Below are 18,185 nucleotides of genomic sequence, written 5' to 3'. Positions count from 1 at the left end.
GGAAATTACAAAGCGAAAATTTTTCAAAACATTTTCGTAAAATCTCGTACGAGAAACTCTGATTACTCCGAAAGCGTCAACTAAAGCGAACTGTAAATACTCCGCGATCTAAATACAGGGTGGAAGCCTCAGCCATGGTCCAGCCTCGGTACTTCTCCTAGTACACCAGAGTGCTGCGGATGGAACACTTCTGCGGGCGTTGGTAGGCCACAAATAGACCAATGGGAGAAATGGATGCCTCAGCCGTGGTCCAGCCTCGGTACTTTTCCTAGTCTAAAAATATTCCAATGGAAGAATTAGAAGCGCATCTTCCAAATGCTTTTTCGGGTGATTGGATAAAGATGCGCTTTTAATTATGCCATTGGTCTATTTTTGGCCTACTAGCGCCTGTAGAAGTGTTCGACCCGCAGCACTCTGGTGTACCAGGAGAAGTACCGAGGCTGGACCACGCCTGAGGCTTCCACCCTGTATAAAATCATTTTCATTTACGCGTCAAAGACTGCGTTATTATTCCAAATCCGGCGAAAATGTAGTTCCGGACACCATTTCCGCGTTAATCCCCGGATTAATCACCAAATGGAAATTTTTGGCCAAGAGGTAACAGTCACGAGAGAGTGAATTGTCGGCGGGACTCTAGTACCTTCAATTTCCCCTTGTTTAGTCACCTTTACGACCAGTGCCCTAAAACTACGATACAATGATATGAAAATCTCCCTCTTAACGCGCAACTGGGAACAGGGTCGCTTTTTATTGGCCCGCTCAGTTTACCGAGTATAAAATTTCACTCCTTTTTTCCGCCTTTTCTATCTAAACTCCAAAGTACATTTTAATTGCCATATTGATTAGCTCTGGTTATTTGATAGTCGCGGTAATAATCTTTGGGGAAAGTGGGACGTTGTTGACCTTTTAAAGTTATATAGTTGGCGCGAAAGCCCACTCTGGTTTTGAGTTTCATTGTGTTTCCTTTTAATGAAGTCGTAATTAAAAAGCCTTTTAAAAGAGCGCCGGGACTTAAATTAAGCCCTAGGGCCCTGTTCCATCCAAGATAAAATTTGGTCTAGCATCGTCCCCTCTATCTTAGGGGCGAAACTGATAAAATAAGAGGTTTCAGGGTTCACTTCCGTATATATTTTGCCGTGATTCTACACTGACTATAATTAATCAGATTGCCGAAGTAGCCGTGTAAAGTTGTTAATACACGCTTTATAAAAGTCATTAAAGCTTACTTCGAATTTCACAAATTACTTTTAAATTGGACCTTTTCCACGAGCGCTTTTCGAACGTACATTTTGAACGTAATTTGAAATCGCGAATTTCGCGAATATTTATAGAATTGGTGAACGGAACAATACTTCCATGAGAAATAAAGTTTCTGAAATATCTAGCAGGGGAGAATTAAATTATAAACTTTCCGAATTACTTTGAAAGTACGACTTTTTGAATAAATACATACTTTTTTGGGCAAAATATACGTTATAGCAAAAGTGTATAACATATATTTAACGAGAGAAGTATCCAAACTCGGGGGATTGGTAGACCTTCATGTAACTTGAAAAATCCTAAAGGGAATTTATTCAATGGGCAACCGTTTTGCCATGGCAACGAAAAATATTTTGGACAACAAAAATTTAAATTTTCAAATTGAAAATAACATGGGATTCTGATCGATTCCTAGGGCCCCCCTGTGAAAAATTTTAACAAATTTCTAAAATTCTAAAATGCCAAAAATAGAAAAAATTGACAAAAAAAAATCAAAACTGATCAACTTTTGATCAATTTGAGGTCAAAATCCCATGTTATTTTCAATGGGAAAATTTAATATTTTGTGTTGTCAAAAACATTTTTCGTTGCCATGGCAAAACGGTTGCCCATTGAATAAATTCCCTTTAGGAGTTTTCAAGTTACATGAAGGTCTACCAATCCCCCGAGTTTGAACAAAATCGGTGGGTTACACTTCGGGATGTCTCCTTGTAAGATGTTAACAAAGTATATTGTACAAATTACAATAAATATGTATTTATATATAAACCATATTTTTCCTACGAAGTTACTATAAAATGAAAAATTTCGTTATCTCAAAATAATTTTGAAAAATCAGTGAACTTGAGAAGGTGGTTGTTTCAACTATAGGAATACTCTTAAGAAAATGGTGTATAAGGTATAAAATGGTGTAAAGTCCCCCTTTAAGGAGTCAAAACGGTGTTCTTCTACCATTTATGGCAGTATTAAGGTGGAAATAATAAACCCAAATCAGTTGTACCTTTTTTAATGTACTAATACAATAGTGTGTATTTTAACCGAATTAATGGGGCAATTTAACTTCCTTACACCCTTTAAGTGGTTGAATATGCATGTGAAGGGTATAGTATTTGTATTCTCAAAAAGGTGTCCGAACTGTGACATTTGAACTCTCCTTTAAGGTGTTCTCCAACACGGTTTTTTTAAAGGGGAACGGCCAAGCTTTTCCAAATATGGCCTTATTTCCGTATCAAAAGATTAACAAGACGTTCAATATACTAACAACACGTACCTTTTTTTTGTCTTGAAAAAATAGCTTGAAACGAAAAATAACGCCAGGTGTTTGTTTTTGAAATTTTGCCGCCATCTTAGGGGCTGCCACCAGCGCCCCTAACCCCGTATGAGCGTTTTGCGAACTATCCTAACTATTAAAATCGCGCAATTTAGGCTTAAGTCTCTTACAACTGGAACGTGCCGAACGTGCAAAACAAATTTTTTACGTCTTCAGCAGCGCACGCTTTTACGTTGTTTTTCTGTCTCACCGACCTTACACCAGGTGTCGCGGCGGACGCGCGCTTTTCGATTTCCCGAAATTTCTTTATTTTATTAAAAATTAACCACTCAATATTTTTTGATGCGGTTTTCGCCATAAATTTTAGTTTTTAACGGGCTATAGGGCTATCTAACTGGTTAAAGCTTGACTGTTCCCCTTTAAGAGTCAAGATGAATACTCATTTCTTAGAGATATATTACATATAATATAATATTATGTTATATAAAAATATTATTATAATAATATTATATAATATTATAATATTATTATAATATAATATTTAGTAGACTAATCAAATTGGACTTGATTTTATTTAATGAAAAAGAGACAAAACTGTTTTTCAAAATATTTAATTCCTATTCACAGACAAGTCTTGGATGGTATTTTCCTCTTTTAGGAACTTCGGAAACAAACGACTATTTAGAGAAAGTCCCCACTTTACTTAATAGAGTGGATATATTCAATTTTCTTTTCGAAATTCTCGAAGGGTCTATCTCTCTGGCCTCTCTGTCTTGTTTGTTTTGTTTTATCCCGGAGAAATATACGCCCAGGGAGGTTGTTTATATCGTCGAAAGTTTTCTATTGTTCTTTCGTTTTTTGGAAATCATATTTTAAACCGCGGCCAGCAAACTCAATAATGGAGCCTCACCCGAGACTGTTTTTTTGGGGATGCTAAAGAAAACCCGGTAAAGAACAGTGTTTTAAACAAATAGTCGGGGTAAACATCTGTAACCTTTCCGAAGATGCCACAGACGATAGGATATACACGTATATTAGTCTAAACAAAGGCTTAAAAAGTGGGCGGTTTGGATAAGCAAAACTCAATTTATAGCCGCAAGTATCGGTACGAAGTTGCCCAGCGAAAAATATGTGAAGGCAGAAGTTACGAAAATGGTGGAACAAATTTCCAAAATTGGGAATATCTAAATTTGAAAAGTACAATTCAAAATCGATTTGTCTTCATTCCAGTTGAATTTAAAATTGATCATTGGATCGAGGCATTTTTGGAGACCATCAAAAATTTGATAAATATATATTTTTCTGATTTGAGCCCATGGGATATTAAACACCTGCTGCTTACTTGTATAATTCTTCCCTGAAGGCAGTTTTCAATGAGCGAAATTGCCCCGTTAAACTTAAGAAGCATTACGCTGAATTTTAGCTCCACTTAACGATGCACACAGTAAAAACTACACCAACTAGAGATATTTACTTATTTATGAACTCGATGGAATCTAGGAGCAACAAACACAAGGAGAACGCAACCCGTCAAAAGTCGTGGATTTTCTTGTGTACGTTTTTCATTGGCTAGACGCTTTAGCGCCTGCTGCCGTCGGAAGGGAAAAATTCGGAAATTGTCTCCCCCCCCCCCCGCCCGTAAAATGTTCAGCTCGTGACGCTCGTCCAATGAAATTCGTACACAACCCTTCGTTAGCGGGTTTAAAGGCTAGCTGCGTTCTCCTTGTGTTTGTTGCTCCTAGATAGAATAGTTTTAGAAAGTCAAGATAATATTTTTAGGAATAGGCGGAACCTTCGTTTGTACAATTTATAACATTATGTATAATGGGAAGATGGCTATACTTCAACTTTTCTAAAAATATATATTACATGTTTATACCTATGCTGCATTTAAAATGAATCTAATAAACCAAATCATTGTATCTAGTGTATTAGAACTTGCTAGCTTAAAAGGAAAGGGAAAACCTTTAGCCTCATTTTACAACTTTGTAGAAAACAAGTGCAAAACAGTTAATTATTTTCTTTGGGCGGAAGAGCGCATCTTTAAGTATCAGATGAACCTGAGAGGGCCAGCTGAGGGTATGCAACTCAAAACCAAACGGCCTTTTTTCCTTCTTAGCTATAAAAGTGGAAGGAGATCCCTCCCCTTAAACGCAGACAGTCGCGCGCTGCTGTAGTTCCCAGCTATTCTTATACGATAGACCTTTATCAAGTTTATATAAGACTAACAAAAACATTTTCCTCCGGTGAAAAAGCGTCTAGTTTTTCGCGGGCAAAACTTTTTCGTGGGTAAGGCGTATAAACTAGCGGGTTCCCCAACTTTCCTTCGCCAGCCAAAATACGATGCCTCGCTGTTTTAGTGCTTGAAAGGTATATAATAATAATGGCCGCCATGTAGCAACGGCGAAGAAACTGGCCCGGACTAGAAACGAGCGAACCTTCGACTTTCGATCCCCTGATTTTCATCTCCTAAATGGGATGAGAGTAGCACCCGGTCAGTAGCTAGTTCCTACGAGGGCGGCGTGACCCATCGCGTGTGCCGTACTAACGCGTCTGATGAGTTACTCCCCCCAGTATGATACGGAGCTTAGGCGGATACAAGAAAGCTAGAATACGCTATTTTGATGTTTTACGGCGGTGGGAGAAGAGTGAGCCGTTTTTTTTTCTACGCGTTAGTTGGTTTCAGTCTGTAACTGTACTTCTCTCTAAACGCGTAGCGGCTGAGATGTAGTCATACTCTGGTGTTTTGAGATTGCAACTGACTATATCATTCCCTTTTGGGGGGGGGGGGATAGCGCGGCCAACGTTTTAGCCAAATTGTTTCGTTCCAATGATTTTTATACCTGTGTTTCAAGCTCGTACCGCTGTACCGTCTATAAATTCGGTTTCCCCTTGACTTTTGTACCTGTACTATAAGCCGGAGTCTCCCCCTATCTACTCAATTTGGGTCTTTCTAGCGAGATTCCGCCGCGATAAGCTTTCTCCGCTCTGTTTCCTCCTAATGGCGGAACCTAAAAACATCTCCGAATTTTCACTTGATAGTTTCTATCGCATTGCAGCGTTGCCAGACGATAATTCTCGTACTAGTTGAAAATAATTGAGCCGTACGATATTATCAACGGCTTACTAGATATTACGCTATTTTCTGTAATTCTGCCTGAATAGGATAATTTTTCAATTATGGCAATTGGTTTGGTTTTAGTCAAAGTTTTTTCATTTAAGCGTTATTAGAATTTTCATATCTCATAAATATAATGAGATTATAAATATAAATAAATACATAAATATAACTTAATTGTTTTCTGAAATCGATAATTTTCTGGCCTGGCTTGGATAATTTGATTTTTGCAACCTGGCAACGATGCTCAACTTTTTCTAAATATTATGTTAAAGACGATATTTAAATATTGATATGGGTTTTTAATTAAGGGTTATTGGACTTATAATTTTACGAAAATGAGTATTGAGTAAATAACTAATATAATTAGTATGACACGTCGTATTCAAAAGTAGAATTTATTTAACTAATCATCCGTTTCAAAACTGACTATATACGAAAATTGTGGATCAAATATACCAAAATTACATCCGCCATTGGGTAGATTTAAATTTCAATTTGATGGAAAATCACAAACCCAAAATTATATTCGATCCAATTACAATGTATGAAATTCCACACTCTTAAAAAAGGGTGTATTTTCAAACCTTTAAGGGATTTTTCCTGTCCCATATTTAGTCCCATATTTAACACCTTAACAGGTTTATAAAGGATGTTATTCTACACCTTAAAAAGCCGTTTTCCTGCTAGGGTGTTTATTTACACTGTTTGGGGTGCTTATGTCCTCCGTTTTGGTTCCTTTGTTATACAATTTGTGGTATAAAACTATTCCCTTCAGGGTTATTATCTACTCCCTCTAGGGTACAAGACTACTCCTTTTAGGGTACCAAACGACTCCCTTCAGGGTGTTACACTACCCCCTTAAGGTTTCTACAATATTGCCTTAAGGGTTCTATAATACTCCCTTTACAGTTTTAAACTATTCCCTTTAAGGTTCTAAACTACTGCCTTAAGGGTGCTACAATACTCCCTTTAAAGTGTTAAAATACTCCTTTTAGGGTACTAAACTACTGCCTTAAGGGAGCTACACCCTTACCAGGTGTTTAATCACTCAATTTACGGGGTAATATAACACCCTTTATACACCTTTTCAAGTTTTTAATTTGGGACAATAAAAATCCCTTTAGGGCGTTTAAATTAACATTACAGATATTACACCCTTACTATACCATTAAAACACCCTTTTTTTTAAGAGTGCACTTTATTCCAATTTCATCCTAACATAAAAGTAGTCAATCTTGAAGTGTCTTGTTTCCAGTTGGATCAAATTTCAACATTGAATCAAAGTCATTTTCTTAAGGGTTCTGAGAGTGGTTGATAGTTTTGGAACTGAGAAATCTCATCGCAAAAGCAGTGAAAATTAAAACGGTTCCAAAAGTAAAAAACCCCCTTCCTTTGGGAAAATAGTAAAGTTAAATGGTTTCCGAATTTGAAACTGAAATTTGCTTCGGCTATTTATAATCGAGACAGTTAGGAATAAAGGATAACTGATTTAAAATTGGGGAACAAAATTAAAAATACCATTTGGATTAAACTCTAGAGAGACTTATTATATTAGGTTCATTTAATTAAAAACCTATTTAAAAATGATGACATCTATTAACTAACATCATTTTGTGTCATTCTTAAAAAGTATTATATCACTTATAATAAACTTTATATCGGAAAAACCGTAACTTAGAACCCTTAGAAGAATTGTACGTCAAATTTGTAATTTAAATTTATTACTAATTTTAGATAAATATTGGCTTTTCATATCCCTGTTATTAGCGTCTTTATACCACTTTTAGCCGACTGCTGTGGTCGGAAGTTTGTCCATAACGAGGAAAAGACCAACCTCTCTGTCTCGTTCTGATCGTAGATGGCGCTAACAGGCGGCTGTGTAAACATAGTTTCGCGCGAAGGAAAGCTGTATTTTAATGGGTTTTAACAGGCTTTTATATTCGAAACGCATCTCGCCTTGTATTCTAAGTCTCGGTACAACCTGGTGCGTTCATTGCCTGGCAACAATGCCCTCCCCTGTTCACTCAATTCGGCTTTAAATAAAAGAGCGTCTATGTACGGGAGACTCTTAGAAATTGAGAACAGAGAGAATGGAACCCTGATTTCTCGGGTGTTACGACCATATATACGCGCCGAGTTTTAGAATAGGTTGAGTGTAGAAACTGGTTAAATGTCAGATGAAGCGAAGCGGTTAAACCAACTCTTCCGTCGCGTAGACCATACCTCTCTCCTAGTCATCGAGAGCGCTGTCATCCCGATAGCGTGAAAGCGTTGGTTTTAATCATCTTCACTTAGACAATAACCCCAATTGCGTTCGCAAACGCGTGATTCGGATCGCCTTACTGAATAACTCGCATTCAAACATTGTAAGAATTTTGAACAGCTCGGCATATAATTAGATTTTTAAATTTTAAATACGGCTATGTGTAGTATTAAAAGTGACATAATGACCAAAAGTGTGACAATCCCTGTGCTTTCGTATGCTAACGTTTTAATGAATGCTCGACTCGAAATCGACCACATAAAAGACTATTTATTGCCGCCTTTCTGGATCTTTTTTTAGTCTATGGTATTATATCGTGGGTAGATGGCGATAGCATCTACAAAGAACGACGAAAAATCCAAAAATACACTAACTTTGACCAGTGCTACATAGTTCCTCCGTTCCTCACTACGTGGCGTTATTTGTTGGTTTTAACTTCCTTCCCTCCCCAAGACATACTTTCCCTTCTCCCCCTCCCAACTTGTATTTCGCTCGTAACATTCATTCTGATATAGGTCCGATTGACACACTTTTGGTAATTATGTCACTTTTGGTAGTATGTATTTAGGTTGACAGAGAATATGTGACTGCGACAGTACACGTGTTTTAGTTTCTACACGGAGGGAAAGCGGTATATCTACCCCCCTTAACGGAAGAAATATTAAGGGGCGTGGTTTCGCTTCCGGAAAATCACCAGGTGAACCGGGTGCCGCCCTTGTGATTTTTAATCAGGGACTGTTTGGTCGTTATATTGTTAATCAGTTAGTACCCGAGTAATTCTTTTAATTATGTAATTTTAGCTGTAACTAGACCTTCTCACGGTGCAAAAAAAAGTGGTTTTTGTTCGGCTAAACTTTTGTAAAATTCCCTCGAGGGGTGTTGAAAGTCTCTTAATAAATCGTAAAACAAACGGTTTCTTTTATTTCCGGCGAGCGGGAAAATTCCGAGAAAGATGACTCCGCTACGTTCAATTCCGGAGCAAATGCGGGGAAAATGTGAGCCGCTATTTCACTCGGAGGTCTGGTAGAAATGACACGTCTTCGACTCCGGTATTACCTTCCGGGTAACTATCCGGTTAGTCGCTCACTCGGGAACTAGTTGGAGCGGACAAAAGGTCCGCGAAGTGGTTGGTCGGTGGTCTGGTCGGTGGTCTGGTCGCTTGTCAAAGAAAAAGAGAGAAAATCGTACGGATGAAAAAGCCGTAATTAACAGGGAGGGAGGGATGTGGTCGCGACGATTCCTCAACTTAAATGACGTAAGGAATCGAGAAAGCCAACGAAGGACTCGGGGGTTTTGTCTTTACCCGGCGATAGATGGCGTTGGATTAAAGGTCCGCTAAAGGGCCCGTTCTTGGGTATCCGTCCGTGAAATGGAGCCGTCTCTTTGCCTTTTCGGCTCCATTTCGCTCGAAAGCGCCGAAGTCCGCTATCCACGCTGACTCCTCGAACTCGAAAGGAAGGGCGAGGCTTAGCGCCGCGACCACCTTAGCCAGCGGAGCCTTATTACCCCGGTAATTCCCCGACGGCTAAAGTCCCGATCTTTCTCTCTCTTCGCAGCTGTTGCGGACACGCCGACGGAAAGTTAAGGCATTTTTCGCCGAAGACTATCCTAACGAAGCGAGCTTTCGAGATTCGACCGCCGCGCCACCCAGCGCCGAAAGCGAGAGAAAAATGTCCACTTTTAGACTGCTCGACTAATAAATTATTACCGCGGGGTGTACAAGAGGAGGGATTGGCGAACCGCCCTCTTTTCGAGCGCGATCAACTTTTGGGGAAGGAGTCGGGGCCCGCCGCAGATTGCCTCCGTACGGGAAGGGATATTTACAAATCACTTTTGATCTCTTTATGGTTATTAATGGACGTGCTAATTTTTCGTTCAGCGAACCATTCTCGCGGTTTCGCGTCCTGACAAGCCCCGTGTCGCCCCCGGTTTCCATCCCCTATCCCGGCGTAAGGCTATCGTAGTCTCCATTTATAAAGAGTTAAGATACGCTGGGGGTACAGTCTGTATTTCGGCGAATTGGTCGGAGTCGATTTCGACGTAGCCCCTGATCCTCGAAAAAGCGGCTCGTTTTAAACGCTAAGAAAAGTAGTATTAATTAAATTCCTTTAGGCTCACCCGCGGGCGACGGCTGACGGTTTGACACCCTGATAAACACGGTTTGCTTTGAGGTTTTTAATAACCAATTACCGGGAGAAAAGTTTTCCGAACGAATTTTGGTCTACAACGTGCGCCTATAGAAGTGTTCCGCACGCCGCGCTTCGGTGTTCGGGGAGAAGCCCGCTACCCTTTCGTGGGTAAATCTAAATGGATAAATTCCAAGTTAAGTCGCTTTGAAGCCAAGATTTTTAAAGGTTGTTTTTGTTAAGAATTTAAAATTTAATACATATTTTAAACTAAATTACAAACATTACACTAAGCTAAGCTTATCTTTTAATTTAGGAATTTTAAACGTGAGAATAATAAACCATTTTTTAATCTTAATAAATTACGTTTTATCCGAAGTATATAATACATATCTTACGAGAGTAGATTGGTCATCCTACACTAATAATATTATTTAATTGAAACATGTATTTCTCGCTAATTTTACCAAACTTATACATTTCGGTAAAAAAGAAATTGTTCTTGGTAAAATAATTAAATCGAGTGTAATTTTTACATTTTACATCGCTAGGTGGAGTTATAAACGCGGTTATTTTAAGAAAATTCAAGATTTTACAGTAAATTAACTCCAAATTAAAAGTTCCTTAAATACATGTTTCATTTAAACGCCCTAAATGGCTACTTATTACTTATCTCTTACAATACAGGGTGTTTCAAAAGGTTATGCAAGGGGGTGAGTTAAGAATTATGCCTGTTTTTTTCCTACGATGAGTTAAAAGAGCGCCATAGAGCTGGAATTAGGCTGCAACAATCGCAAAACCAAGCAACAGGGAAACACATTTTCCTACTTGGTTCTTCTGTGTTTAATTAAACTCATTGCACATTTCTTATTTACTCATTTGTTTTTTTTTGTTATTTATCTCAATTCCCACGCATTCGCAAATTCGTACCCCTGAAATCGCATTTCCCTGCTGCTTGTTTTTGCCCTTGTTGCAGCCTACTTCCAGGGGCTATTAGGCCACACTTTGAAGCTCTCTGGCGCTCTTTTAACTCATGGAAGGAAAATGGGAAGAATACAGGCATACTTCTCAACTCCTTAAAATTTTGCATAACCTTTTGAAACAACCTGTAGATACTTCTGGTATTAGTTTAAAAATAGAAAGATCTTTGTACGGTGATAGGCTTACGTATAAGTTAACGAATAAGACAGTGTTGTTTCAACTTGTTTTTCTGATTTGTTCTCTTTCCAACGAATGTTCTTGCTGATATCTGAAAAATTATCTCGTGCGGGACCTGGAACGACGCCGATTGACCTTTGGCGCACCGGCTGTATGCTACCAGTAGAAATTGGAGCGGCCTTGCTGCCAGGAGTCCACGACGGCTGGCCCCACCACCCGCTCTCGTACGCCGAAGTGCCCGTCACATCCGCGCTGCACCAGGCCGCTCTCATGCATCCGGCCCTTCACGCTCAGTTGCCGGTCAGCCAATTCTACCCTACTAATTAACAAACCGACCTATTTATATCATATTAACCAACAAAATATTCATAATTTACTAAAAAAAAATATTAATTTAACGAAACCAAAAAAAAAAAAATAGATTTTTCGAGGCGTTATTATAAAAAGTTTAAATCCGAGTTTCGAGCAAATTTTAATAAAAAAAAGTAGAGAGATGAGATGAGATGAGAGATGTTGGCGTACATTCTACGCGTATTAACGAATCATATCTGGTATAAGAAGTGGACTACTAATTAGGCTTTTCGCGATGTGCCCCTGCAGCCCCCCTTGTCGATGCCCCATCCTATCTCGCACGCCGCCCTAGCGGCCGCTAGTGGAGGCGCAACCATCCACGCAACGCTGCCGCCGCCCCATTTGGTAACCAGCCCGGCTTTGGCGTCACCCGTTGGCTCTACGTCGTCAAACTCGAACACTCCGCCTTGCTCGACACTCTTTGTTGCCAATCTTGGCCAATTCGTATCCGAACAGGAGCTCAAAGAATTGTTTGGCAGGTAAATGACTCAGTAAACGCGTCTACTACTACTACTACTATTAAAAACTACTACAACTACAACAACTACTACTACTATTCAACTAACTCTCAATCGGACGGATTCGCGATCTATTCGGAAAACGGTTCGGCGCGTGTAAAATACCGAGAAAAAGCACGCGCTCGCCTTACTAATACATTCGAAACTATTTCAAGCTCTTAAGACTATCGTACCGGATTTACTTCGTTTCTAAGGTCGCGTTCCCATCGCTGAAAGCCGCAACGTTTAGCCCCTGATAGTTTCGTCCGCCGGTATTAAAAGCGTTGTTCATGGCCGTTTTCGAAGGACCGTTCGTGGCCCCTAAATACTTAAAATAAACGGGAAATATTTTAATAATCGGACGAACTTTATCATTACTAAACTTCGGTCTTTTAAGCGATGGAAACAAAGCCCAATTCAATCATTCTTAATAGTTTACTTTCGTCGGTACAAAAAAAAACTATATCAAGTGAAAAAAAAAAGTTGGTTTACGTAGAATTACAAAAATATAGCTTTATATGTTCGTAATAAATAAAACAACGTTAAAATATCAGCTGTCTGAAATATTTAAAAAAAAACCGCGACGTCATAAGTGTCTTTTCTATTAATAATAAAAAAAATATTAAAACATGTAATTGTTATATAAAAATTTAATCAAATAAAGCTTATTAGAAGGTTTTACGATACGATCGGATTTTTATATTTAATTTCGACATAAAAGTGTTTTATTTCTAAGCGCGTTTTCCGGTTGCACACTTCGGGCTTAGGGTAGTTGAAACCGAAAATCATTGTACGTTGATGATTTTTTGGTTAAAATTTGTGAACTATTAACAAAAACGACGTATTTTTCATTTAAAGGTATTTAATTACAAAAAGCTTCGATCGCGGTGAGTAGAATAAATGCGAAGCTATTTTGAACTTTACATGAGAAATACGTCGCACTTGCTTAAATGTTTTTAACACCACGCAATTTTGGCTTTTTGGCACTAAAACTCGCACCTTGAAATCTGTAGGTTTTAATTATATCATAACCGAAACTAACACTGTTTAAAAATGGGTACGCGTTTGCATTGCATTCGCACTTAATCATCCAAATAATCACTCTTTAAATGGTGGGAGAGATTCAATTCTTTGCCATCTCACAGCAATGTTTTTGTCGCAAAGTTTTTTCGTCAACGTCGCGAGAATTCAACCATTTTCTTACTTTTTTTTCTCTCTTTCTTTTGATAAGAAATATAAGAAATCGACGGCGCTACTGGGAGTTAACGCCCCCTGGTGCCCCAGTTTCGAATTAAGTTAAAAAATCTACGATTCTATGGTGCGGGTTTTGGTACGAAAAACATTTCAATAAATTATTAAATAATATTTAATTGAAAAGAAACGTTAGTTGAATGTATTTTAACGAAGATTTTCTCATTATTTTAGCTTCCCCGGTTTTTGCCGTTTGCGGATGCATAACAAAGGTGGCGCTCCCGTAGCGTTCGTCGAGTACCAGGTTAGGGCAAACTGTCTTCCTTGTCTCATTTATATTTGCATGTTTGCTACGTCCCGACTCTCACTGTAAATACTACCAAAGTGACGTTTTCGTTTCGGGTGCTTTCCTTAGCAACGGATGACAAATCTAAAATCGACACTTGCTTCTTAAAGAACCCGTTTTATAACTTCCGCTACGTGAATGTAAAAAAGAAAACATACTATAATTAAATCTATTTCGACTTACATCTCCGTTGCTATGGAGACCGCGCGAGGTAACATGATACTTCCCACCTTTACTCCCAAATTCCAAATCTCTACTAGGGATGCACCGATATATCGGCCTAGTTTTCCAGGGTTGCCACACGTCAGGGAAAACAGGGAAATCAGGGAAAAGTCAAGAAATTTAAAAATGGGCCTAAAAGGTCAGGGAAATGTCAGGGAATTTTAATAATTGGTAAACATTCAGGGAAAAGTCAGGGAATTCAATTTTATCTTGGCACTTTTTGAAGGTAATTCAACTCTAGATCTATGACAAATTCCACGATTATCATTTATTTCCTTGAATGGTTGGCTAATTTTCTCAACATTGCAATAACCTTTTTACTGAAATATAAGTTCATCTAAACTTATTAACTTCTGATAAAATTAAAATATAAAAGAAACATTTTGGCCTTAATAAGTCGGGGAAAATCTGTTAAAATGGTCAGGAAAAACAGGGAATAGTCAGGGAATTTGAATCTGAAAATTTTGTGTCAACCCTGTTTTCTAAAATCAGTATCGGCCAATAACGGCTTAAGCGAAACCGATATTGGCCGATACCGGTATTGGAAAAATATTTTCAGAAAACAATTTAAAAATAAGAAAATTATCGATTGATAATATTTTATTTGATTGGCTAGACTTCAGAAGCTAGATCATAATTTTTTTAATACAGGGGGTTACGAGTGTAAACAAATAAAAAAACAACGATATATTCGATTTGTGATAGAAAATATGTATCACGTAAAATGAAAAGAAACATATTCGGATATGCTCTTGCAAACTTTTATTCATGAGAAATTAGAATAAAATGGTATGACAGTGCACTGAACCGTCTTTTACAGTGGTTTTATCATATACACCACTGTTATGATAGATAACTTTGTTAATATCAACCGATATGTCGTCCGATATTATCGGCCACGAATAACCGATATATCGGATGTACCCATATCGATGCATCCCTAATCTCTACCTCTTTCTATCTCTTTTCATTAACTCTCGACTGGGATTGGATCGTTTCAGAGATCTTAAGCATACCATAAGTGTATAATATTTTAACATAAGCGTGACACTTCCTATTCTTAACATGCAAACGTTTTACTGAGAGTTATTAACAAGACAGACTGCATTACGGGCTTCGTCGCCGTCTTGCGTCCACTTGCTCCCGTCTCACACGCAGCCTTTGATAGCGCGTCGTTAGGGGGAGATTTTCTTCTTGCTATGACGACATTCCGTTACTAGCTCTCAGTAAAATATTCCCCAAAGTGTCAAACTTATTCAACAATATTATAGACTTATGAATATACTGATAGATTGATTAACTATTAAATGTACATTCTTGGAAAATACAAAACGTTAAGTTTCGGACGTTCATAAAATCAAAGAACTTAATTACCCCTTTAAAAAGTTTCTAAACTTATTCGCTTTTCAGCAAAGCTAATATAAACCTCGTGCCCTAGATTCGAAATAACAACCTCGTGCGTCGTCAATAGCGCTTACCCACTTCCTGCCGGAACTCAGAAAAAATTTGCTCCATAGTTACCATGGTAACCAACTATACGACCGTGCTAAATTTTTCTAAGTTCCGGCAGGAAATGGGTAAACGCTATTGACTACACACGGGGCTGTTATTTTGAATCTAGGGCACTAGGGTTATCTTATCTTTGCTAAAAACCAGCGAAATAGACCACACATTTTTGGCGTAAAACAAAGTCTATATTTACTTTAATACTCGTTATTTTTATCCTTGAGGGACAACAGTATTCCAGGGGTTTTTTTCAGGAAGAATATTTTTTGCGAGATATTTCCCCAGCTCCTTCCGGACGTAATTAAAAAATATGACCTGTCAAAATTCGGTAGATAAGAAGATATGGAAGCCCCACTGCCCCCTTCATCTTATCTTATTCCCAAAGCTAGTAATTTCCAAATCCACCTCAAGAAAAAGAAAGTAAAAAAATAAAAGGGTATAAAATTTCAAAGAGAAGAGGAAGAAAACCAGATCTGATATCTTCAAATTAGATTTTATATTTCATCCCCGATACATTGTAGCGTAGGAAGGAACAAAGTTAAAACTCGGATAAGAGCTGCTAAGGCTAGGCACCCACTGGCTCTCCGTTTCGTATCCGTCCGGCCTTCCACAAGCCATTGTCTCCGTTTCGAAGCAAAGGCTTGTTAAAGTTTGGACGGAGGCGTTACGAAGAGCAGGGAGCGCCTGGCCTGGCTTTAGGGCTACACCAAATGTTACGCTATTAGTTTGGCATCTAAGAAATGCTTATGTTATCATAAGTAACGTAATAGGTTTGAAACCCATCGCGTTTTGTTCGAGAAATTTCGTCTTCGGAAATTTCCGGTTACACAACCACTCCGCCACAGACTATCAGATCGTTTTTTATCGTACTTATGTCGCTTACGTTACTTATGATATTATTTGCGTGTTATTTTTCTCAGGAATTAATTTTTACCACGTTTGTAAATTAGCGGCTTATTTTTAGATTTATATAGCTTATGATTTAATTAAAAATTATAGTAAAAAATATTTCGAGGAATAGAATTGTTGTCCTGGTATTAAAGTACATATACTACTTCAAAGTTTGTGGTTTTGTTACAGCCGTGAGTCTGTTCTAACGCGTTAAGGCGCGACACGGACCTCGAATACGCGAGGATTATTAATTTAATGTTAAGAGAGCGGGGAAAGACCTCCCGCGAGATTTCCATCGTTCTTAATCCCTTTCCCGATTTCTCGCTCCTTTCATTTCATCCTCTCCACACCCTCTCCTCTTCCTCGCGCACCGGTGCCCCCCCCCCTCCTCTCTTCTTCGTCATCCGCATGGTTTCTTCCCGAATCCCACTCGGGGATTTAGCAATTAATTTTTCCAACCCGAAAAATTCCTATTAGGATGTACGTTTGGCGAGCCACGCCATGAACGCTCTTCAGGGATACGTCCTGTTCTCGTCCGACAGAGGTGGTGTTCGCATAGAGTACGCCAAGAACAAAATGGGAGAGGTGAGTGACGTCACTGCTCCTTATTATACTCTAGTGCAGTTCCGAACTCCAACACCCTCCGAGCTCAACAATTACGCTATGACCATATGAGTTAAGACATTTGTATAGTATCTTCTCATCGCGTCCTATTCATCCTATTTGAAAGAGGCTAATGGGAGCAGGGTTGGAAAGAACGGGCCAGACTGGTTTAAACCACCGAAAAATCCATGGTTAAAGCCACTTTTTTTTATTAAAAATAAATATTGAGTAATGAATTAGAAATATTGAAAATTTTAAATTCTATTTATTTCAAATAAAAAATGCGTAATATAATATTCTGCATTTTTTATTCCAAAACGAAACTAATAGCGTTTTCCATTTGATTGCTCGAGATTCGCTCCTAATCTGTCTCTGACGTCATAGATCTCGTCCCAATCGACTAGACTAAAACTGCAAATGGAACATCCATTAGCAAATTCCCGCGCTTTCTGGCGTCTGCTAGTAATTTGAATTTTCGCGTCTTGGTCCGCCATTTTGCTAAAAATTCTAAAAGGAACACGCAAAAGTTTTCTTCGATCTCGATCCGTTGATCTGTCGAAATCAGCAGATCGGTTTTGGGTGATCCCGGAGTACCTGAGAGCTGGAAATGGAAAGCGTGAGACTTGATCGGAGCAGATCTGAGCACGCAAATGGAACTTGTTGAGGTTAACGGTAATAGTTAGTGTAGGGAGCTGTTGGCTCGATCGCGTGGCATGCAGGGCTTGCCACCACCCTCCTACGCATTGTAACCCGGCCACCTGAATTAAAAGGCTTCAAAAGTCGCTTGACGACTTAGGCCTAAGGTGGTGCCTTGGGTATTAGCCTAGCTGATTATTATTATTATTATTATTAGCGATTTAGAGCGCTCGAGAGCAGTCAAATGAAAAACGCTATTAAAATTAACCTTCAGTTTTTGTCGTCTGCTACGTCGTCTTACGAAGAAATAAGGGCTAGATATAAGCAATTGGGGATCTTAAAATTAATTTTGCACGTGAAAATACGCCGCCATGTTATGGTATAAAAGCAGGTAAATAAGCCTGCTATACCTCACAATGTAAAGGTACTGTCACGCGCAAAAGTGTAATTTTGAAATCGGGCCAATTTGAGCATTTTCCAAGTAATGAGGGCTAGACATAAGCAATTTGAGCATTTTTTTTTATTAGTGGTTTTAACCTTACTGGATTTTTTTATTAATAAAAAAGCCGGTTTTTTGCAACCCTGAATGAGAGTCGACTCCTCCCTCGCTTCCTCTACGTCACCACGTCGTCTGTTCCGTCGTCTTCTCCTCCACTCTGAAGGGAAAACGACGTAACAGACGACGCTATGACGTATGGGAAGCGATATAAAATGTTTAATTTTACGATACTTTAATTGAGTTTT

At 38.7% G+C, this 18,185-nt stretch overlaps 1 protein-coding gene across 5 annotated transcripts in view; it reads left to right on the top strand.

Annotated features, from left to right (window-relative positions):
* Positions 1-18,185, top strand: part of cpo (RNA-binding protein) — a 103,972-nt gene that overhangs the window by 80,489 nt on the left and 5,298 nt on the right. For 2 of the 5 annotated variants that reach the window (XM_090164121.1, XM_090164119.1), the window contains exons 6-9: positions 11,362-11,498; positions 11,799-12,028; positions 13,472-13,541; positions 16,680-16,877. In XM_090164121.1, the coding sequence (XP_090020247.1) occupies positions 11,362-11,498; positions 11,799-12,028; positions 13,472-13,541; positions 16,680-16,877 (635 nt within the window). Of the gene's footprint in view, positions 1-11,311; positions 11,499-11,798; positions 12,029-13,471; positions 13,542-16,679; positions 16,878-18,185 lie in introns of all 5 variants that reach the window. The other 3 variants (XM_090164118.1, XM_090164117.1, XM_090164122.1) reach the window with 2 other exon arrangements.

The sequence above is a fragment of the Leiobunum rupestre genome, chromosome 11 (genome assembly GCF_980474605.1).
Source record: "Leiobunum rupestre chromosome 11, qqLeiRupe1.1.hap1, whole genome shotgun sequence".
NCBI lineage: Eukaryota > Metazoa > Arthropoda > Arachnida > Opiliones > Sclerosomatidae > Leiobunum > Leiobunum rupestre.
The sequence above is the reverse complement of the archived record's forward strand: the minus strand, read 5'-3'. Positions and strand labels throughout refer to the sequence as shown.